This window comes from Podarcis muralis, chromosome 5 (genome assembly GCF_964188315.1).
Source record: "Podarcis muralis chromosome 5, rPodMur119.hap1.1, whole genome shotgun sequence".
Taxonomy (NCBI): Eukaryota; Metazoa; Chordata; class Lepidosauria; order Squamata; family Lacertidae; genus Podarcis; species Podarcis muralis.
Genome location: NC_135659.1, coordinates 1,560,071 through 1,583,602, shown reverse-complemented (window position 1 = coordinate 1,583,602; position 23,532 = coordinate 1,560,071). Strand labels below are relative to the sequence as shown.

At 42.4% G+C, this 23,532-nt stretch overlaps 1 protein-coding gene across 3 annotated transcripts in view; it reads left to right on the top strand.

Annotated features, from left to right (window-relative positions):
• SUCO (SUN domain containing ossification factor) overlaps nucleotides 1-23,532 on the top strand; it is a 41,060-nt gene that overhangs the window by 5,051 nt on the left and 12,477 nt on the right. For 2 of the 3 annotated variants that reach the window (XM_028732189.2, XM_028732188.2), the window contains exons 4-15: nucleotides 1,952-2,100; nucleotides 3,460-3,600; nucleotides 4,596-4,740; nucleotides 6,507-6,618; nucleotides 11,153-11,277; nucleotides 12,763-12,830; nucleotides 13,730-13,837; nucleotides 14,160-14,265; nucleotides 20,182-20,202; nucleotides 20,414-20,469; nucleotides 20,837-20,928; nucleotides 22,431-22,496. In XM_028732189.2, the coding sequence (XP_028588022.2) occupies nucleotides 1,952-2,100; nucleotides 3,460-3,600; nucleotides 4,596-4,740; nucleotides 6,507-6,618; nucleotides 11,153-11,277; nucleotides 12,763-12,830; nucleotides 13,730-13,837; nucleotides 14,160-14,265; nucleotides 20,182-20,202; nucleotides 20,414-20,469; nucleotides 20,837-20,928; nucleotides 22,431-22,496 (1,189 nt within the window). The remainder of the gene's footprint in view (nucleotides 1-1,951; nucleotides 2,101-3,459; nucleotides 3,601-4,595; nucleotides 4,741-6,506; nucleotides 6,619-11,152; nucleotides 11,278-12,762; nucleotides 12,831-13,729; nucleotides 13,838-14,159; nucleotides 14,266-20,181; nucleotides 20,203-20,413; nucleotides 20,470-20,836; nucleotides 20,929-22,430; nucleotides 22,497-23,532) is intronic. The other variant, XM_028732187.2, reaches the window with a different exon arrangement.

Genomic DNA, 23,532 nt, shown 5'->3' with positions numbered 1-23,532 from the left:
GAATTAAGTATTTAACCTGAGGTACCACTGTATACTGTTTTCACCCCGTTATTTACTTCATAAAATGGGTATATGAGTGCCCTCACAGAGGTTTAAAAAGGAATTAAACAATAAATACCAGCAAAGCCCTTTGACCAACTGGCCATTGTGGTCTCTGGCTGCTCAACTCCAACCCTGGCATCTCTCTGCTGTGAGAGCCCTCAAGGGAAAGTCAGCATCAGCAACATTTGTGCAGTGGGTCTTTTCCACCTTTGAAGTAGGTAGAGCTGGTTTGGCTGCTAATCCTGTTTAGGGCAGTCGTTGTATAGAGGCTTTTCTCAAGGAGTGACTGGGGAACCCAGCCAGATGGGTGGGGTATAAATTATAACATGGTTTTTATTCTTGTTGAGAGTACTAAGCGCAGTACGGTTGCTGAGCTGCAGGGCTGCCTTTGTTTAGCACCGGGCACAGGATGTTTGGGTGTGAACAGGTGCCTCCTTTGGACTGCCTGAGCTCTCTGGTTCCCTAAGCCCCTTGCCCTGGCTCTCAGTAGGAGAACTTGCTCTTCTCCCTTACGTGTTCCTGCACAGGGACCTTGGAGAAGAAAGGTAGGTTGCTCTCCTGTAGCTTAAGTGGTCCTCCTTCCCCACAGTCCTTGTATCCTCTGAGCTGCTTTTCTCTTTCTCTAGCTTCCTTCTTACGTGCTGCAGCAGTCTTATTAGCAACCGAGTGAATAGGCAGGGGCCACACCCCTCCTGGAGGACTGGGGGTAATCCTCTTGCCAAAAAGCATTTTCTCACCCACCTCTAGAAGGTTCTGAACATTGCTCTATGCAGGTTTCAGAACCTGTGAGCAATGACAGTTGAAAGACCTGTGGTCACAGGCAAGCGATACTGATGCTATTAAAAAAACAACCCTTACTGGCAATATGAAGAAGTCGCTTTTCTGTCACATGTAAATTGATGGCTTCAAATGTCTTTAATCTGCTTGCAGTCCAAGTGTAAAATTAGTTAGGGAAAATGCAGATTTCTAGATGGGATGTAAAGATTTTATGAATGCTCATTTCCTTTGCACAATAGTTTCCTTGTGGACTGCACTGCCAAGTCTATTTTTTTAAAAAAAGATATTTATTAAAGGTTTAACAGTTACAGAAAAAAGACAATAAAAAATTACAATACTTCAAAAATAAAAAGCACAATAAAAAAACAATAAGAAAACCAAAAACATTTAAAAACAAAAACATTTAAAAACATATCCAGTATTTCCAAATCTTTATCTTTCATTTACTTGTTTCATCGACCTCCTCACACTTCCCTTTTTTGTATTCTAATTCAAATAGCTATTTCAGCAAATCCTTTCCATCTTTCTTAATTTTTGTTCTATAATTTATCTTAACACAATTTGGCCTTAAATTCTACACTTTGACCCATTAACAATCCATTTTTACTTAGTACTTTCTACTAAAACCATGTAACTTCATTCCAGCATCCTTCTAACATTCATTAATTTTGCAATGTTTCTGTAAATATATTTTAAATTTTTTCCAATCTTCTTCCACCGACTCTTCTCCCTGGTCTCGGATTCTGCCAGTCATTTCCCCCAATTCCTGTGCTGCCAAGTCTACTGGCACTATGAGAATAAGAAGCACTTGAATTTTCCACAAGGAACCTTAAGTATTTGCTAGGCTAATGCAGTTGAGTGCTGCCCCCGTCCCAACAAATAGATCCTGATAGCAGCATTTCATATATGCAGTTTTAGTAAGATGAACCACTTGACTATCATGGTGAATTGTATTAAGGCTCAAAGGTTAGTTTTTACTTGTCCCAGCTTGCTTGTGGTTGGCTTACCCTGTGAAATAGCAGCCTTGTAGGCTTCACTATTCTTTTTTGTGCTTTGAGTAGTTAAAATAAATTCTGCAAATTGGGCAGATGTTGGAACTGATTCTAAAGTGTATATTGACATTTTTGAACAGAACATGGAGATGGAGGAATTGAGGACACCTGAAGTTGAGGCACAGTCTTCAGTGGATTCCAATGAAGGTTCTTTTAGTGTAGCTGATAGTATCCCTGATAGTACTTTCAGCATATCTACCTCGGAGATCTCACCAGTCTCTCAGCCCAAGTAAGCTATTCCATTTTTTTGGCCATTTCTGCATAGTATTACATCAAGAGGCATTTCACCTGCTGGAGATACTTTCTGATCAAGCAGTTTATAATTTTTCTATTAAAAAAATTAACCTTTCCTCTGTTCTAAACAGAAACTGAAAGAAGTGTGAACCTGTAAGATATTGTCAGGGACTGGATTGAGAAATGGTGGCAGCCCCCCCCCCCCCGAACCTTCCCATTGATTTAGAACAGTGGTTTGCAGAGGGGCATAGTGCTGAGGGGGAAAGCTGGGAGATACTGGGTGAGGAACAGCTAGAAGAGGAAATACCAGGAGAGAGACAGCTGGCAGATTCACTGTCTTTAGAAAGCATTCCTGACCCCCCTTTCCCTAAGACTAGACGGGCTTTGAGAGTGATAGAACAGAAAGCACAGTGGCAACAACTCAGATTACCCGACGTAGGAGTGATGTAGATTAATGAGTACGGAGGGGGTGAACCTTTACTGGGGGCAATGCCATTCCTAGAGAGATATGCATTCCTTAGTCTCTCGCTGTGATTATTAAAGAAACAAATGGTAAGAATGCTCCTTTCATTTGATCTGCTTATTTACTGCCACCAGGGCAGGGATCCTATTCCTCAAAGCCTGACATAGGTAGCCAACACACTGCATTATGTATTATATATATGCACTTTAAGAAAACTACACGAGGTTATCAACTGTTGACTCTCTGACTTGATTCATTCAGGGCAGCAACTGATACCACATTAAAGTTAGGAAACTGCATTTGTTTTAAGTTGAATTATATTGACAGGGGTAGTATTGCTCCATAGCTAAAGATTCACTATTGACATGTCTAATAATGCCAGTGAAATAGTAATAATAATAATAATAATAATAATAATAATAATAATAGTAATTTATTTATACCCCACCCACTCTGGGTGGCTCCCAACAGAACACTAAAATACAATAACCTATTAAACATTAAAAGCTTCCCTAAACAAATTCCCTACAATTGCACACTTTCTGCAAGAAATAATAGAATAAGTCATTTGAGTAGAAGAGTACTCTCCCTCTCAACAGACTAATTGAGGGTTGGGTGCATTATTTATTCATATTATTATCCCTCCTTTCTCGCAGACTGGGACTCAAGGCAGTATATACAAACATATGCAAAAATGTAAAAACGTATAAAAGATGTTCCCTCACTGCCTCGTTTCATATATTGGGCTATATGCAGTTCTTTGTCTTCTGTGGTTACCAGGCAACTGCTTTAATACAAGGGTGCTTTGATGTGTCAAGGTATTAGAAATTCCAGCAAAAATATTAGTTATTTCATAGAAGTAAAAAGCATGTTTGTTTTCTTTTCCTTCAGTGCAATAGAAAACTCCAGTGCTGATATCCCTGTAGCTAGCTCTGCTGAAGCAGAGCAGTCAGAGCCTGACTGTGACCTGGGTGGGGCACTTGAGGGCCAGCCTCAGGGTGACTCTTCGTCTCTTGATACTTCTCCAGAGGGGTGAGTATTAAAATAACTGCTGCCATAGGCTGTTCCATTGATTTTCATTCTTCTTCTTCTTCTCCTTCTCCTTTTAATTTTCATGTCTATTCAAAGAGATGCAAGGTGACCAACCAGTGGCGGATTTACGTCTAAGCTAAGCAAGCTCTAGCTTAGGGCCCCACTCCCTTGGGGGCCCCCAAAAAATTTAAAGGGGAAAAAAACCCTGGATGTAATAGTAATTATCTCACTATTTATATACTTCTTAATTGTATTTCAGTTCAACAATTACTTTGATAAAATACATATTTTGTTATGTGCAAATGGCTTTAGATACCTATTAGGTCCGTAAATTACCATATAGCATATATTCAACACAGAAAAACAGCAACAATTTGTTGTTGACAAAGGACAGCTGGACATATAAAGGGCCCCATGACCTTCAGTAGCTTAGGGCCTCATCAAACGTAAATCCGGCCCTGTGACTAACAGATAGTAATAGATAAAAAATAAAAACAAACCTAGTCCTTAAAGACCCCCCCCCCCCAGTATATGCTCAAGTAAATAATCTTAACACTATCCTTGACTAACGATGTATTTCTAGATAATCAAAGTCAGTAACTCAGAACAGCTTTTTATTGCCTGACCTTGCAGGTTTGATTTTCTTTTTCTGCCCCTTCAATAAGGTTAATGAGGGGCAGTATTACTGTACTTGAAATACTTCTGACCACATGTCACTTTACAGAAGAAGCTGAAAAAGAAGCAAAAGTTTTTACCAGCATCCTTGGCTAAGCAGGTTTCCTCTGGCTTGCATTGCCTGTCCGTGTTGGAGGACAGACTTTTTTCACAGTTGAGACCATACTTGGAATATTGCTGCTCTTCACTAAAACACTTATTTTATCAAGTTCAATAGCAACTGACTGGTTCTCTGTGAGAATTCTGTGCTGTCTATATTCTATGTATTGATATGTAAAAATATTTTGAGTTAGGTGTTTCTGATGTTGCTGTATTTTCAGCCTTGTAGGTCAACATATAGAAAATATATCTTCGCATGGAAAGGGAAAGATAACTAAATCAGAATTTGAACCCAAAGTTCCTGCAACTGAGCAAAAGACCACTCCAAAATCTGCACTGAATGCTTCGGGTAACATAAGAGGGGAGGTAGGTGATAATAACCCCAAACACCCTGTAGGGATACAAATGGTTCAAGTAAATGTTTATCTCTCACACTAAATATCAAAGAACATTTTGCTCCCTTTGTGGTTTGACATTTCTCAGCTTTATACTTTCTACATTATTGGTTCTCTGTGCTTACTTTAAATGGGCAGGTACTTAACGTGCTGCTTCTGTTACAGCTTACTTTTGACTACTAGCAGATGGTGCTCATATTTCAAATGTGGAAAATGCCAAGCACTACTATTGATTTTATGGGACGCAGGTGGCGCTGTGGGTTAAACCACAGAGCCTAGGACTTGCCGATCAGAAGGTCAGCGGTTCGAATCCCTTCGACGGGGTGAGCTCCCGTTGCTCAGTCCCTGCTCCTGCCAACCTAGCAGTTCAAAAGCACGTCAAAGTGCAAGTAGATAAATAGGCAGCGCTTCGGCGGGAAGGGAAACGGCGTTTCTGTGCGCTGCTCTGGTTCGCCAGAAGTGGCTTAGTCATGCTGGCCACATGACCCGGAAGCTGTACGCCGGCTCCCTCGGCCAATAAAGCGAAGTGAGCACTGCAACCCCAGAGTCGGTCCCGACTGGACCTAATGGTCAGGGGTCCCTTTACCTTACTGTTGATTTTATTTTAACATTACTCTCCTGCTTTCATGTGAAAGCACATTCAAAATACAGTAACTACAGCAAAAACAGTGCCGAGACCAGCAGATAAAATGCACCACCCCAGACACTAAACTTGAAATGCTTGTTGGAATCAGCTGGTTTGTTCCATCTTCATCCCTACCTTGGAACTGGAGGGCAGACTCCTTCCAGATTTGGTTGTTTACAGGAAGAGCCACAGTTGCATGGACAGGTTCTTGTGTGACTGTTCCGGTCAACAGACCCATCTGGAACTTGGCTCCACTGCTCTGCCTTGGACAGTCATCTAGCTGCAAAGTGGTGGCAAAACTGAAACTAACCACAAGATAGGATACCATACCATTTTTTTAAAAACGACCTAAATAAAACATTTGTAAAAGGTTGGTCCTTAACAACTGTAGTTTCCCAGCATTTTGGAACTTGAGTGAACATAGAAAACCATTGTTAAATCAACATATTTCTTCTCAGTTGAAGATGAACAATGCAGGCATTACAGAAATTCACTCTGAAACATTGAGAGTTCATGGCTTATCCTTTTTATGATTTCAAAGGAAAAACAGAAAAAGCAGAAAAGTCAATGGCATTGCGAAAAGAATAAAACTCCACTCCTTTCTTACTGTAAATATGTAGTAGCTTTCAGCAAACTGGTGCTTTCTAAATGTTTTAGATTACAGCTCCCATAAGCTCTGACCATCTCAGCTGGTTCTGATAGGATTTGCAATCCAGAACATCTAGAAGGCAACGGGCTGGGGAAGGCTATACTAGATTCTCTCTTTTGGTATCTACAACCTTGTAAGTGATTGGGTTATTCCCTTCATGATAGTCTGAGTACTACTGAGTACCTTAAGGTCTCAAAAGTATAGTAGGACACACATTTCATTCCTTTCTCTAACCAGCACATTTTCTACATCACATTCCCCCCAAACGCAAGCTATGTTTTGCAAAATAACAATAAGAAAAATTGTAAAAGCACTGCTATGCAATAGAACGGTCAGCTTACCATGCAGCCTGCTGGGCATAACTTGCCTTTTAATGTTTGGTTCTTGAAGCCTTACACTGTTTTGATTGCTTGCCTTATTGCCTGTCTTGTTGTTTTTTTGTTAATATCTGAAAACCTTGCAGAGAAAAGTAGGAGAAATTGACCCAACTTCTGTAATAAGCCCAAAGGATCCAGGAGATATTCCCACTTTTGATGAATGGAAAAAGCAGGTTATGGAAGTGGAAAAAGAAAAGAGTGAGTTCAGGGGGTTTTTTTAGGGGGGGGAGGTTGTTGGGTTGTTCTTGAAAACTTTGAACAGACTTATCCCTTAAAAATCAAGTATTTAGCACTGACCCTTTTTTTATTTAAAAAGAAACTTTCAAAACCCTTCCCAAAGGGGGAGAAACTCTGGTTTTATGTATAACTGTATTTTTTGTTTTGTTCACGAGTTTTGTTAACAAATGTCCTTTTGCGATGCAGCGCTTGTGTTTCTCTAATCAGTCTATTTTAATCAGGGGGCCAAGACCACTTGGGGGCCATGGGCTGCAGTGTCCCAGCCTGCGCAGGGCCTCTTCACCTGCCTCCTCTTCCTGCTAGCCCAGCTGTAGCCTTTGGGCTGGACCAGTGCCAGCTCCATCCACTCCTTGTGTGCTGAGTGAAGGTGGCTGGGAAGCAGCAGGAAAAGGGAAGCCTCTCTGCTTTGAGAGGAAGGAAGTCAGAAAGCAAGATAAAAGATTGTGAAGCGGGGAAGAGAGGAGGAAAAAGTGAATGTTAAAGGACCAGGGAGGAAGGAAACTGGCATGTTGTGGGTGAGTGGAGGATTAAGGTGCAAGTGAAAGGAGAATGGGAGAAGAAATGCCAGGAGGTGGGTAAAATACTTTGAGAGGCATGGCGAGGGGAAATATATTTATAAAAAGTCTTTTCCACGTAGAGACTCTGGATCAGGAAATTCTGCCTCCAATGGAGAGGCTGAGCCACAGTGTTTCCTGAGCCAGGTCCTGTACTTAGCTTGAGGAACACTGAGCTAAGGAACTTTTTCACCACCGTTTTGTGACTGGGGTCAGGGGTGGCCAGTAATTTTCAGTCCATGGGAAGAAAGATAGAGAACCCCTGATCTAGATAAACATACGGCTGTAGTGTAATCGGCTGTGCAGAGATCATTTCCCCCCTGGAACTGTGGTCTTGCCTTCTGTGTCCTTGGTCTGCTGGCATAATAACCAGCTCACTAAGGCATCATAAGTATCCCAGCCCTGCAGAAGGGAGATGTAAGGGGTGCTCTGTTTTTACAACACAGCCTTTAGTCATAGCAGTTTCTGTTAGATAGATCTCCCATTAAGCAAGGGCTGAAATGATTGTCTAAATGCAACTGATTAAGTATTTTGTACCGTAAAAGAACAAACCAAAGGGTGCCCAAAGGGTGACAGAGGCGTTCCCTAATTTGTTTTTTAAGGACCCTTGTTTCATTTTCCCACATTGCGATATCAGAAATAAGAATTTGGGCACCCCCTTTAGTTATTTACTTTGTTGAATAAAACTAGGACATTCTGGCCTACAAAAATTGGGCTTTCCATGTGGAAGGGCTGCAGAGCCAGCCTGTGGCTGTCTAATGGGACAGGGTGGGGTGTGCAGGCCAGGTGCAAGCCATGCTCCTGTGCTGCGTCTAGGCCACCTTGGTTCATGGGATGCTGCCTCTCTTCCTCTCCAAATCACTGACCCAAGCCCACCTTCTCCGTGCTGCCTTTGACACAATCCCCTATTCCAGCATTAGTGCATGTAATCAAATCACGTATTCTTAGTTCTCTTTTGTACTTTGCTGTGAATTTTCTCATATGCACACCTGCTTGAGATTAAAACCCCACTTGACTCATCTCCCTAATCTTCTAGTTTCTACTTGGTGCAGTTTCGAAATTAACCATGCACATTTTGCTACTGGCAGGGCTCCAACTGCGACCATGTGGAGATTTCTGGGTGCTAGGTTGGCGATCACAGTTGGCAAACCTCTGTCTTAGTCCATAGTTAATACAGTGGTACCTCGGGTTAAGTACGTAATTCATTCTGGAGGTCCGTACTTAACCTGAAACTGTTCTTAACCTGAAGCACCACTTTAGCTAATGGGGCCTCCTGCTGCTGCTGCGCCGCCAGGGCACAATTTCTGTTCTCAACCTGAAGCAAAGTTCTTAACCTGAAGCAATATTTCTGGGTTAGCGGAGTCTGTAACCTGAAGCGTATGTAACCCGAGGTACCACTGTAACCATTTCAGTTTCAACTGTGTGCGTTTCTCCTAGCCTACTGGGACAAGTGAATTGCTGTAAGAGCAAGCCACAGTCAAGCAGTGTAGCTGAAAACAAAGAATTGTAGCATTGGAAGGGACCCCAAGGGTCATTTAGTCCAACCCACTGGTGAACAGACATTCTGTTGTGGCGACCACAACCTAGATTTCAGTGTGTTGTTTGCACCTAGCTTACATACCTGAGTTCAATGCTTTTTTTTCTGGGGGATGCAGGGGTACAGATACCCCTAAACATTTTGTAAACGTTTGTACTTTTGTTAATTTACTGTATTTATTCCCCCCGATTTGAACTATAAAATGGTGATTTTCTTGAGTCAAAATGAGAGTACAGTGGTACTTCTGGATGCAAATGGCATCCATTCCAGAGCCCCGTTCGCATCCTGAAGTGAACGCAACCCATGTCTCTGCGTGCACAGGTTGTGATTCGCCACTTCTGTGCATGCGCGTGACGTCATTTTGAGCATATGCGCGAGCGGCAAAAGCCGGAAGTAACGCGATCCGTTACTTCCGGGTCGCCACGGAGCGCAACCCGAAAACGCTCAAGCCGAAGCTACTTCAGCCCAAGGTATAACTGTACCCCTAAACTTTTTTTTAGAAAAAAAACACTGTTTGAGTTTCTAGCACCAACTTGGTGGGAGCATTTTTACCTAGGGAAGCAATGAAAATGTTTATCCATATATTGTCTGAAGTTGTACTATCCATTCTGTCACGTCCTGATTCATATATAGACCAGGAATTTATGTTCTTTAAGGCAGTAGGTTTATTATTTGTGTGAGCCGATCTGTCTTGATTTAGAGGGATTCTGCTTCCCGTGTTAATGCATTTGGTTTTTTTAGTCAAATTTATAAGAGAAAGTGTAACACAGAATTTTGCCTGGTTTTTTTGGGGGGGGGGGGGTTAAAAATATATGGAGTACACATCAAACCTAAACTTATTTACTGCTTCAACAACATAAAAGGAGTCACTTAAGGCATACTATTTGCCATATTTATGAAATTTACAGAGTACTTCTGTGTTTAGTCAGAAGTAAGAACCACTCTGTTTAATGGGAGCTTGCTTCCTGGTAACTGTATAGGATTAAAATGCCTTGATCTGTGGAATAGACAGGAATTACTTTTCCTTCTTTCCTTCTTCCTTCTTACTAGACATTTTGAGTGATTAAAATATTTTTTGCGTCCCAAGAGATTCCTAATACTCACCGCACTTTTTTCCTCCTAAAAGGGAACTGTGTGTACGTCTTATGGAGCGAATGCAGGCGGGAGAAGCCGCTCTTGCTGGCTTTTCGTCGAGGTGGGAGAAGGAAAGGAACCTCTCTTCTTCCGTCTCCCTGGAAAGCCGGCAACAGCTGCTGACACTCTCCTCAGCTCTCTTTAAAGCAAGAGCTGCGCAGCGTGTCTGCCTGCTCACTGGCTTTTCAACAGCATGAAGAGGGGGAACTCTGTTCCTTCAGTGTTTTTCCTCCCCTCCCCTTAAACCCCTCTCCTGCATTGTTAGCAGCCTCCTTCTCCACACACCCCATGTGTGCTCCTTGACCCTTCAGTGATTTTCATTCCCTCCCCACTTAAAATGTGGTTACAAAGCACAGATCCACATGGATCCTCAGGATTTTTGCATTGGGTCACCCCAAATTAACCATCAGATCACATAGCATGTCCATGGCTACAGCCTGCACCCAAAAAATCACGCACCCACTGTTGCCTGGGGCTGCAATGCTGCAAAAACGTGGTTACAAAGCACAGATCCACATGGATTCTCAGGATTTTTGCATTGGGCTACCACATCTTAATGATTTTTTTTCCTGCATCTCCACTTGTGTAAGAAAAGTGATTACTTTTACATTTGGGGAGAGAAGGGATGCACGGCTGCGCTTATCAGCCAAGAGACCCGTAGCTTTGGACTCCTCATCCTTAAACCTTTCTAGCTCAGCAGGTTATTAAATTAATCTGTTGGTTACTCCTCCCAATCCATTTCCCCATTGTGATGTACATTTTTAAATTGTAAGCCTGAGGGTAGGGGACTGTGTTGTTTACAATGGTATATAGTCTGCTCTGGAAGCAGGTTGTTTTGGCTAAAGAGCAGGGCAGATTATTTGTTAAATGCAAGTACAGTCATACCTCAAGATAAATATGCTTCAGGTTGAGCACTTTCGGGTTGCACTCCACGGCGACCAAGAAGTAAAGGAGCACATTACTTCCTGGTTTCACCATTCGCGCATGCGCAGATGGTCAAAATGACGTCATGCGTGGTAGCGGCGGCACACGCAGACGTGCTTTCGCGTCTTACGTTTCGTTCAGGATGCGAATGGGGCTCTGGAACGGATCGCGTTCGCATCCCGAGGTACCAGTGTATTCTAAATCTGAGCAATTACAAATACTACTGTTAACTTCATGTAAGTATTAAATACTGCTGCCTTGTATATAAATCACTTTAGCTTAGAAGCTTGGAAGTAACGGCATAGTGATCTTTCTAATTCGTTGGTATGCTTCCTTTCGTATGCAGGTCAGTCAATGCACCCATCCTCCAATGGAGGTCAGCATCTCACAAAAAAGGTCCAGAAAAATAGGAATAATTATGCTTCAGTCGAGTGTGGTGCCAAAATACTGGCAGCTAACCCAGAAGCAAAGGTAAGTATACCACCTCAAAGGCCGTGTTGGTGGACGTGGCAATACTATTGATGACTTTGTCAGTTAAATATAACAAATAAATTGGTTTCTTGTGACACTGTTTCAAAGCTGGAGCCTTCTTGGTTCAGTTCTCCCCAGAGAATACACTGAGAGGATTCCCACTGCTGCTGGCTTGGATGGAAAACTCTTTCTGCCAGTCAGCTGGCCCCTTGAGAGGGAAAGAGCTGAAGAGACAACTGGCAGTGTTGGCACCAACGAGAATTGGCCATGCCAGCCCATGAAGGTGAAGCTCCAGACGTTTTGGACTACAATTCCCGCCAGCTGCAGGCAGTATGGCCAAGGATTAGGGGGGCTGGGAGTTGTAGTCCAGAACATCTGGAGGGCTACAGGTTGGAGAAGGATGAGCTAGAACAACTCTATTCCATAAATTTATGCTAGAATAAACTTGTTTATCTTTAAGGTACCATAGCACTTCATCTCAAGAAAGAAAGAAAAGACGCCAGCATTTTATGGCAGCCTAGATGGCAAGGGGCTCTTCAAAAGTCCCACTCCAAATGGCCCCACCAATGAATTGGTATTGGGAAAGTAAAGTTCAGTGGGAGACTAAGGTTCTTATGATAGCATTGATGAACTGAAGTTTCAGCTCTAATTTTTACATAACTTAAGCAGCACTCCTTAAGTGCTCTAGAATCTTGTCAGGCTAGGTAACGTATTATTATTATTATTATTATTATTATTATTATTATTAATGTATGCCACCCTATACCCACAGGTCTCAGGGCGGTTCACAAGACAAAATCACAATATAAAACCACAAAAAACATAATCAAAACAAAAACAACCCAGTACCCCCCCAAACACATTTTAAAAGGGCATGGGATGTCATTTAACCCAGCCTAGCTGTGAATCTGTGGATGAGATGTTTCTTAAACTTAGCTCTCCACAAATTAATGCCTGCACTGTTTATTGATCATCTTGGTCTTCATATTGGAGCATAAATTGTCTTGTTCAAAATGTGCCTGAGTATTTCTGTTAACACTTCTTTAGCAAGCCAACACTTGTTTCTCCAGGATTAGCAGAGTAACACAGTGTTACGAACATAAGAAGATGCCTTCTCTGTTGAATCAGGCCTTGGTCCCATCTGTCTTGCTGGCTGTGGCTCTCTAGGGTTTCAGACAAGTCTTTCCAGGCCTTACCTGGAGATACTGTATTTCAAATCTGGGACCTTCTGCACACAAAAGGTGGTCTCCTGCCGTTGAGCTATGTCCCTTCCAAATTGCTGTGTTGCAGTTAAATACTTTCAGACAACATGACCTGTCTTCAGGGTTGTTGTCCGTGTTTTAACTGAAAAGGGACACACAAATAATACTGTAAATTAAACCAAAGGCATGTTGAGATTTCTAAAAGTACCAGCAGTAAAAAAGAGGCCAGGATTCTTTTAAGTGTTATTAACACTTAATGAAGTGTTATTTTCCTTCTTTATAGAGTACATCAGCAATACTAATGGAGAATATGGATCTCTACATGCTGAATCCATGCAGTACTAAAATCTGGTAAGTAGTTATACAGCTAAGTGAAATAAATATCTGTTATGCCACTGAATTGTCTACAGTTTCTGGCCGGCCTTGGTAGACAAGCATCGTATGCTACTAGCCTCATGTGAAATGTGATTGCATCAAGTTATTGCAACAATTTATAAAGCATTTTCAAAGAAGATACTGGTTTCATCACAGGGAAGTTATACATAAGAAATAATTATTATAGATATAAAATGGCTTTGACTTTTAAATATATTAATTGCACAGCTTCATGGTTTTTCTTTCTAGTTTTTTTCCATTTGCAAGTAAATAATTTTGTTAAGGTCCAAATATTTTCATATCAAACAAAATCATAACAAAATCCAAAATGTGGGGAAAACATGGAGTTTGGCCAGTGAAGTACCTATTTTTATTCCTAAGAATGTTTCTTACAAAAGTTTTTCAAGAACTTTTAAGAAACCTGATTTTCTGCATGTAAAATCCTATCTTCAGAATGGTTCAAAAGGTTTTAATTTGACTAACTTCCAACTGCCTCTGACTGGAAATTGACCGCTTGCTAGGCTTGGGCTGTGAAGCACATTGAACATTGGCTTAAGGAAGGCTTGTCTGCCCACTGTAATGCACCTTTGGTTTTCTAAAGATCAAGTAAATTCTTACACAGAATTATTAACCATTTCCAACTTGGTTTTCAAATGTAAACTTCTAATAAACTGTGCTAGGAATTCATCAAAGAAATGGAAGGAAATCTGCAGCCCTGCTCTGCATAAAGTCTGTGCCTCACTCAGCACTTGCCTGAGCAGGAAGGGACTTTTACAGATTGCTGGTGCTATCTATATGTGAAAATGCACATGAAGCATGTTTCCATGGTGAATTCTACCTACTCAGTTCAGCTGGACTTTCTCCCCACCTGCCAGGTTTGTCGTTGAACTGTGTGAACCAATTCAAGTGAAGCAGCTGGACATTGCCAACCATGAGTTATTCTCCTCTACTCCCAAGGATTTTCTGGTGTCTATCAGCGACAGGTATGTCTCGGGATATGAAGGTGAATGTAAGGTTTCTTTCTTTCACTGCAACAGCTGCTTAAGTTTCATTATTTGGGATGGGCACATCATTACCAGTCGTTGGGACACCTATGTGATTTGTCAGTCTGTCATGCCAGCCGGGGGGCTTAAGCACTAGGTGGCTTAAGCGTTGTCCATCGTAACCTTGTACCTGCAATAGAGTATTTGTGATGCCCATTGCAGTAACAGTGATTTTTGTGTATTATAAGGGAGGTTCTGAATTTGTTGGTTTCTGAGAGGTTACTGTGTGTGTAACATCTTTCTGGTGGGTGTTGTGTTCTAGGTATCCAACAAATAAGTGGGTCAAGCTAGGCACTTTCCATGCCAGAGATGAGAGAAATGTTCAGAGCTTCCCTTTGGATGAACAGATGTATGCCAAATATGTAAAGGTAAGTTTCTGCAGTTACTACAAGTTTCTCACTTGTTCCGTTGATTGTTGTCATGCCACTTCACATACCTACCAGAGTGTATGGCGATGTATACACTGCTTGATTGCAAAGACCCCTCAAAGTGCCTGGCCTTTGTTGTCCAGTCCAACCCTACAGTTCTGTGATTCCATGCCAGCAGTGCCATAGGAGGATCCAACCAAGTCTGTATGAATCACAAGTGTATGTGAATACTTCTCAGTACCTAATCTTAGACAACTGCAAGTTTGGACAGTCATGACAGATACCTACAGCTGGAGGACCTCCTTTAAGTCCTCTCTTGGCCGGTGCTGTTGGCAAAGAGAGAATGCTCCCTGCTGCTGCCGCCTGTTCTCTACACTTTTGCAGCTTCAACTGCAGGTGAAAACAAGCAAGGAATACTGCTAGGGCACTTTGTATGTGCCCCGTCAGATGTTGTTGTACTCTTAACTACCATCAGCCCCAGCCAGCATGTTGTGCCCCACCCCCAAAGATAAGCTACAAGTTGGCCGCCCTTGTTTCAAGACAGAATATGCTCTTCACTAACTCTCATTATTGTGTTCAGTCCAAGTCCATTTTTAAAAAGTAGAAATAAATAGAGAATGAAATAGAACTGCTGGGCAACTTAAATGCTGCCCCTCAAGGGGAAGGAAAATGGGTGTTTGTCCTTTTAAAAGTGAGTACAACCATAGGAGCCAACTCCTAGGGTCTAAGGGGGCTTTGCCCCCCCCCATAAAATATTTGACGGGGCTGGGTCACTTCAAAGTAGATTGGCATTGCCATTCAAATGGGGTGTGTGGCCGCGTCATTAGGCAGGGTGGGTCTTACCTGGGCCCTCCAGTATTTTATTCAAGTTTGTACTCCTGACTACAACTGAACTGGCAAACACCTTTGCTTGTTTCAAGTGCAAGAGTTTAAGTTGGGGAAAAACAGCCCTAGAGGTTATCTCCTGGATGCTTTAGGTCAGGCACCTCCAACTTCAAGTAGGCTGTGATCTACTATCCAGTATCAAAAACTGGCCGTGATCTACCACGCTCTCCCATTGTCATTCTTCAACTTAAACATACAAGGTGCGTCTTTTAAAAGAGGCCCCCTGGAACATGTGTACTCTGTATCCACGGGGCCTCTTTTGAAGGACTCATCCTGTATTATATTTGGCTGCGGAAACCCAGCCAGATGGGCGGGGTATAAATAATAAATTACTATTATGATGCTAAAAATAGTAACATATTATTACCCCCCCCCACCAGCCTCCCCCCAGGGTCCTTGGTGCACATGGGAGGCCTACATGCCCCAAAATGTCCGGTTCCTCCTTCACAGCCAGCTCTGTGGGGCGGGGGGCTTACTTTCAAGTAAATGCTGCTAGGCTGGAGCTGGAAAGGTCCCCACAGAACTAGGAGGGAGAGCGGAGGGGCGGGGGACCTGGTGTTTTCTTTCCATGGGAACCACCGGGAGAGGGGGGAGGGGCATCATCGTCTCTCCGCGCACCGCCCTTCCTGCGGCTCCCTCCGCAGTGCTGCAGCCCGTGTGCCCCCCCCCCGCCTCTCTGCTTGTGGCTTGCATGGGGCGGAGGTAGACACCTCACGCCTTTCCGGGACTGGCCAGCTGGCTGGGCATTGGGCAGAGCCAGCGGTCGGAGAGGGGTGCTTGAGGAGGTGGCCCCAGCACCTGCCAGAGCAAGCCTGGCTAAGTGGAGCCTTGACCGCCATGCCGCCTGTGGAGTCGCTCTGGCCGTGGCCGAGCGCGCACTGAGAGTGCCCGGCAGCCATGAGCGAGGGCGGAGGCGACGAGGCATGGTTGTGCAATCAACCAAAATCCATCCTGCAATCGACCGGTTGATAGTGATTGACAGGTTGGACATGTCTGCTGTAGGCCATCCGGTTGTCTGACTTTAGGGCAAATTGTTGTTTGCAGGATGCTTCCTTGCGATGGGCTGTGTGTGTGATAAATGCACGTCTCCTCTGTGCCAGCGCCAGCTGTTCCAATGCCGTTTGAGACCCTGAGGAGTTGCCCTGTCCCCTCAGATCCTCATCACAGGGGATGTTTTGCAGCATCCCCTGTGGAACCTCCGCTGACAGTCCCAGTTTCTGCCTAGTCACCAGTATTCAGCTCCTGCTGCCCCTCATCTGTGAAGTGGGGGTCATTTGCGTGGAACCACTGTATGCCAAAAGGGGCACCTGATGTTGTAGGGCAAATAGTTGTGAAGGGGGAAAGTGTTTTGTGTGCTCAGCAAAGGCACTACATGGGGGAGAAAGAGGAATAGTTGCGCTTGGATGCAGGTGCAGAGAGCGGCTTCAGGAGCTGTTGGGCTTCGTGGGAAGAATGTCAGCCGCCTGCTTCTCATGCATAGGGAACCCCATCTCAGGTCGCTGTCCTTTCAAAATCTTCAACTTCCTTTTTTTTTCTAAGAGAAAACAAAGAGGGTTACGAAAGGTGAATGGAAAAATGGAAGGGGGGAAAACATGGCTTAAAAAATCAGGTGAAAAATAAAATACTGTGAAAGTAGCTGCTGGTTTTCCAGGTACATACATCTGTGGGAATATTGTTCGCAACCAGAGATTTTGTACGTGAGAAGATGGACTGGAGCCCAAATTTATTAATAATAAGAATAATAATTCATTATTTGTACCTCGCCCATCTGGCTGGGTTGCCTCAGCCACTTTGGGCAGCTTCCAGCATATATAAAAACACAGTAAAACATTAAACCTTAAAAAGCTTCCCTGTCTTCTAAAAGTTGTGTAATTCTTCCCCGCCCCCCTGCTTATTTCCATGCTTATTACATACAGGGGGGGGGGTACAACTTAAGAGGGGAGGGAAAAGGAAAGAAAATGAAATTTACACAATTTCATGTTACAATAAAAATAAAAATCTCATTATCATTTATACCCGACCTCCCATTTATTCCTTAATTCTTTTTACATAAATTTAATGCCATATCAAAATACTATTTTCATATTAATATTTTCACAATTTATAAATGTTTATATAAGCAATTAATGAAAACTGCTGGGATCACTCAAAAGCTGCTACAGATTTTAACAAGGTATAATTTCGTTTAAGATATGTTCTGAAGGCCTCCCATTTTGATACAAATTCAATTCTCGGTTTATTTTTTATTTTTTCAGATAGACTATCTAATTCAGCATATTCAATCAATTTTTGTATCCACTCTTGTCTAGAAGGAATTATGTTGCTCTTCCACCTTGTAGCTATAAGAACTCTCACTGCTACTGTTGCATACAAAAAAGGTCTTTAATTTTTTTAGGAATATCTGAATCAGTAATGCCCAACAGATATGCCTCTGGTTTCCTAATAAATGAGATTCTTAACATTTTTTCTAGTTCAAAGTGGATTTCCTCCCAATATTTCTTTATTTTGCTACATTACCACCATATATGGTACAGTGAGCCTGTTTGGTCTCCACATCTCCAACAATTACTTTTGGCTCCTTAGTATATTTTGGCTAATTTCCATTGAGTTAAATACCACCGGTGTTGCATTTTTAACAAGTTTTCCTTTATGGCATATCATGTAGTAAATTTCCAACTATTCTTCCACAGGTTTTCTCATTGGGATATTGTTATAACATACCCAAAGTCTTGAGACCACTTTATCATAGCTGATGTAACTTCCTCCTCCTCGACTTCCCAGTCAAATAGGAGGCGATAAGCTTTAGAGAGGGCTTTACTTTTTGAATTTATTACGTCAGATTCAAATCTCGAGGTTTCCTTGGCAAACCCTTTTTGTTTATCTACTTTAAATCTTTCGAATATTTGATAATATTGGAACCAATCTGTAATGACATCTCTTAATTCCTCAAAGCTCTTAAGTTTCAGTTGGTTCTCTTCTTCTTTCAAAAGTGTTTTATAGGTAGACCAATTTTCCAACATACAGTGGTGCCTCGCAAGACGAAAATAATCCGTTCAACGAGTCTCTTCGTCTAGCGGTTTCTTCGTCTTGCGAAGCAACCCTATTAGCGGATTAGCGCTATTAGCGGTTTAGCCGCTTAGCGGCTATTAAAGGCTTAGCGGCTTAGCGGCTAAAAGGCTATTAGCGGCTTAGTGGCTTAGAAAAAGGGGGGAGGAGCGGAAAAAAATCGCAAGAATCACTGTGGCCTCTACTGGAGAGGCCCACCACGGGATTTTGAACTCCAACCGATCTTTATATTTCTCCCAAACTTTAAGAAGTGATGTCCTTATGATATGATTTGAGAAATCTCTGTGTATTTTTGCCTTTCCATATATTAAATAAGCGTGCCAACCCCAACAGTTATTATGTCCCTCGAAGTTCAGCATATCCATATCTTTCAAATTGCACCAATCCTTCATCCACATGAGGCAGGCTGCCTCATAATACAATTTCAAATCAGGCAGGGCGAAGCCACCTCTATCCTTTATATCTATTAAAATTTGATGTTTAATCCTGGGTCTCCTGCCCTCCCATATAAATTTAGATATTTCTTGTTGCCATTTTTTGAGGCCGCCAGAATTGGGATCATTTGAAATAAGAAAACCAGTCTAGGGTTTAAAAAGCTTCCCTATACAGGGCTGCCTTCACATGTCTTCCAAAAGTTGTGTAATTCTTTATCTCCTTGACATCTGAAGGGAGGGTGTTCCACAGGGAGAGCGCCACTACCGAGAAGGCCCTCTGCCTGGTTCCCTGTAACTTGGCTTCTCACAGTGAGGGAACCGCCAGAAGGCCCTCGGCGCTGGATCTCAGTGTCCAGGCTGAACGATGGGGGTGGAGGCACTCCTTCAGGTATACTGGACCGAGGCCGTTTAGGGCTTTAAAGGTCAGCACCAACACTTTGAATTGTGCTCAGAAACATACCAGTGTTTCCAGTGAAGATCCTTCAGGACCAGTGCTATGTGATCTCGGCCACTCCTAGTCATCAAAACATCAGATAAGGAGAATTAAAATACAGATTATAGGAACATAAACAAAATCTTTGGATTTGCATGCAAACATAGGAGTTTAACAATTCCTGAACATGAACAGCCAGCCTTTTAGAAAGTAAATATAATACCCCAAGTAAAATAGTATGTGCTGTGTTCCTACCTTGGTTAGATTTTTTTAAAAATATACACAAAGGTAGGAATGAAACATAAAACTGCGAAGCTTCTTCATTCATATTCATAATTTCTACCTTAATGGGACTGTACGTAACGTGATTTATGTTTGATTTTCTAAGCCAGAGCTATGCAAACTATGTAGCAACACGTTAGTGTGTCAGCTGCAGTGCGTGAATGCTCCCCGTGCTCCTCCCGGGGCTGGAAAGGGGTTAGTTTAACTTCCGGTTTGCTAGTAAAACTGAATTAATGTGTCACGAAATAATGCATTTCTGAAAAGGGTGTCGCTAAGATGACAAGTTTGGAAAGCTCTGTTCTAACCTAATATCTTAAAATAGAGAAGCCATTATATTTTGGCAGATCAGTAACTGATATTTGCAAGAGGCAACCTTAGGTTTTTTTTAGTTGTCTTCCAAAAACTACCTGTAGGTTTATTTCTTCTGCTGTAGTGCAGTTAGAAGAAATCCAAAAGTAACAGATTTAGGAAGTAGAAACTAATTTTATATTACACAGTTAACAAATGAAAACATCTGATAGCAGTGTTTTTTCCTTGGTATACAGTCGGTACTGTAATTTTTATGCATGTCAAAGTTTTGATCATATAACAAGAAGCTGCAATTTTACTCTGCATGTTATTGTAGACATTAATGTGCATCTTCCCTTCCCTTGCAAATGCATCCTTTGTAGCGATTATTTGGGGCGGGAGGCAAAGAGGGAAGGAAGGGTAACACACAGTGGTCATGTTCCGTAATTCCTTAAGTCGCTAATATTGTTGCCTGTGGCATGCATACAGTCTATTGACACTTCTTTCCCCCCTTTTCTCTTGCTTCAGATGTTCATCAAGTACTTAAAGGTTAGCAACCTCTTCGTAACGTTGGGTGCCTAGAACACGGGTATATTCTGTGGCTCAGCACACTAATGCATGGCAAGAATTAGAGTCGGGCAAGATCTTTTCTGTTACCGCATGGCTATTCTATTCATTCTTTTTCTATTTTGTTATGAAAACTGTTACTTGGTGCACCTGCAGGCCATTCATTATTAAATGCTTTTTTATTATTCTTTAGGTGGAGTTGGTATCACATTTTGGATCAGAACACTTTTGTCCTTTAAGCCTTATAAGGTAATAGTTGATGAAATTGAGCAGATGCTTCTAGTCTCCTGTCACCGTGAAACATATTTTTCTGGTGCTGCCCCCCCCCCACTCCACTCCCCAAATAACTAATAACCCCAGCCACTGAGTTTCAAAAACGCATTGGTGTTTGCAAAAGCCATTTATATAGAAAGACTTGATAACACTCACTGTAACAGATATCTTGAGAACTAATTGGCTTTATCTATAAAGTTGTGAAACATGTGAAGCCTTGAAACAGTGGGAGCTTTCATCTGCTATGCATCTCAGTTTTACACAGGATACCAGGTAGACAAACTCCCTCTGAGGAGATGAAAACTGCCTCCGTTTCCATTTTAATTTAACACTTTTTTTACAGGGTGTTTGGAACTAGCATGGTTGAAGAATATGAAGAAATAGCTGATTCACAGTACCAGTCTGAAAGGCAAGAGCTTTTTGACGAAGACTATGGTAAGGAAGCAGGCTGGTCACAATTTAAGATTAGCTTGAATTTTTTGCTAATCATTTCTAAATAATAAGCGAACCCAGAACGCTGGGCAGGCAAGGGGGCTAAAAGAAGTACTGAGGACACTAAGTTGGCCAGGGAGGAAGCCTGACAAAGACCAGCCATGGTGAAGGATTAGAAATGGTGAGGTGAGCTTTTTGTATATTGCAATTACCTGTCAGATTATTGTGATATTGATCTAAAACTATAGCTGTGAAAACTCGGGCTGAGGGGTTAATTGAAGCAAATTTTAAGCAGACCTTTGCAAACTATAAGGGCCAGAAAATGCATTTCCTAAACCTGGTGAAATTTCAGTAAGAGAAGTGGCTGAATAAGACCGCAGTCAGAGAACGGGATTTAGTGCCTTACAAAAACCTTTAATTTCTTGCAAGATCAGCAGAAATTGAATTAATTATGCAGAATAAATGGTGCAAATTGCACAGATTCTGTCAGATTCGCCTTCCCTAGGCTTACAATTCCTGTTTTTTTTTTTAGTATCCTTCCATGAGCCATGGGCTTTCCCTTCAAAGGTCTACACCTTTAAAAAGACCCATATCCAGGAACATTTTTCAAAGGGGCCCAAAGTCCAGCAAACAGTGGCAGAGCAGCAAGATTGTAAATTGCTAGATTTGTTAAAGTGCTTCAGTTTTACTAAATATTAATAAAATTGTATCAAAATTAAAAAGAAGGCTCTTGTGCCTTGTAAGTTAGCCTCATCATGTTTGCATTCATTGTTCATAGCATTGTAAGGCAAGAGATTTAGTTTCACAGTCAATTGGGCAGAATACTGATTGCATGTTTTTCCCTCTGCCCCCACAAGTAAGATGACTGGAGACATGAAAATTTGGCCAGGAGGCTGGAATATATTTTGACAGAACTATGCCTCCTTGTGTCTAGAACCTTGTCTCCATAAGTTTCATTAAAAGGGCAGTTTAGCCCAATGCAGATTTTCCCATCACCACAACTCTATGATGGCAAAAGCCATACCTAGGGGCAGTTTTTGAGTCTCAGCCGGAACTTGATGAGGTCAGGGTGAGACCCACAAGGCACTGGGGAAGGTGGGGGGTTGGCTTCATTTTACAAATTGCAGTGAGAGACATCCTCAGCTGGACACCTCTGGATGGGCTCCTGCGTCAGGCAGCAGCTTTCCCTTTGTCTGTTTCCCTTTGCAGTGGCAGGCGGCTTTCCTTGGGGTGGCAGAGGGAGGGGAGAGAGATCAGTCCTGCTGGGGCAGCGATGGGCTAAGAAGAGGCAAGGGCACAGCCTTCCTCCCCAAGGGCTCTCAAGGGGCAGAGAGCTTTCGGCCTGGATTTGACATGAAGAAGTTAATATTTTGTCTTGGGAGTATTTTAATAGAAAGATGACATACAAAAATTTTAGCACCATCTATTCTAGTCACTTTATGAAGTGCTCTTGAGGTAAAAAGGTGTGCGATTTGCAATCAAGTGTTTTCTTCTATTGTAAACAGATTATCCCTTGGACTACAATGCAGGAGAAGAGAAATCTTCAAAAAATCTTCTTGGCTCTGCCACAAGTGAGTAATTACAGGGATGTGTTTTGAGGGGGAGCTAAGGTACTCTACACATTCTTAGAATCCATGTAGGAAAGAGTCCAGTAATTTAGCTTGAAATGCATAAAGGGCAGAGACAGACATTTGCCAGGCGTATGGAAAAGTTGGAAACTTCTCTAAGAGAAGCAGCATTGCTTGTAAAGATTTCCGTGATTTCCACTTGCACAGTATCTCGTTGTGCAGTGGCTAGTCTGGGGCTGGGGAGACCTGGGTCTACTTCCCCACTTGTTCCTTAGAGCTAATTGGATAACCTTAGGCTGAGAGCTGGACTTGTGTGACCATCTCTTTGGGCAGATGGAAGAATTCCTTCCTCTTCCCCCTCCCCTCAAATACGAACAATGGGGCAAGTGGCTAAGACCAATCAAGCAACTTGGTTCAGTTTTGCTTTGGGTTGACTCTCTGGAACTCAGTGCAGCAATAGTTTCCTGCTGTCTATCAAAGGCTGCATCTACACAGCTATTAAGAAGACTCTGAAAATGCTTGGGGAAAACTGTTTTAAAGCTCACAGTGGAAAATTTCATTCCGATTTCAGCTCTAAAGCACCATCTGGTGTCACAGTGTTATAATGCATTTATAATGTTTTATTTTTACTAATACAGTGGTACCTCGGGTTAAGAATTTAATTCGTTCTGGAGGTCCATTCTTAACCTGAAACTGTTCTTAACCTAAGGTACTACTTTAGCTAATGGGTGCTGCTGCTGTGCCGCCGGAGAACAATTTCTGTTCTCATCCTGAAACAAAAATAGTACCTGAGGTACTATTTCTGGGTTAGCGGAGTCTGTAACCTGAAGCATCTCTAACTCGAGGTACCACTGAATAGCTGAGTCCAAAGATAACTACTTTCTCAGTTCTGAGAAACACAGGCAAATGGTTTGTTTGAAGAGTGATCTTGCTTGACATGGGCTGTTAAATGCAAATACATGGACTCCCCCCCCCCCCCCCAGCACTTTTCTCTGCAGGGGGAGAAAATGGCTCAGCCACCTTTGCGGAGGGTGCGCTT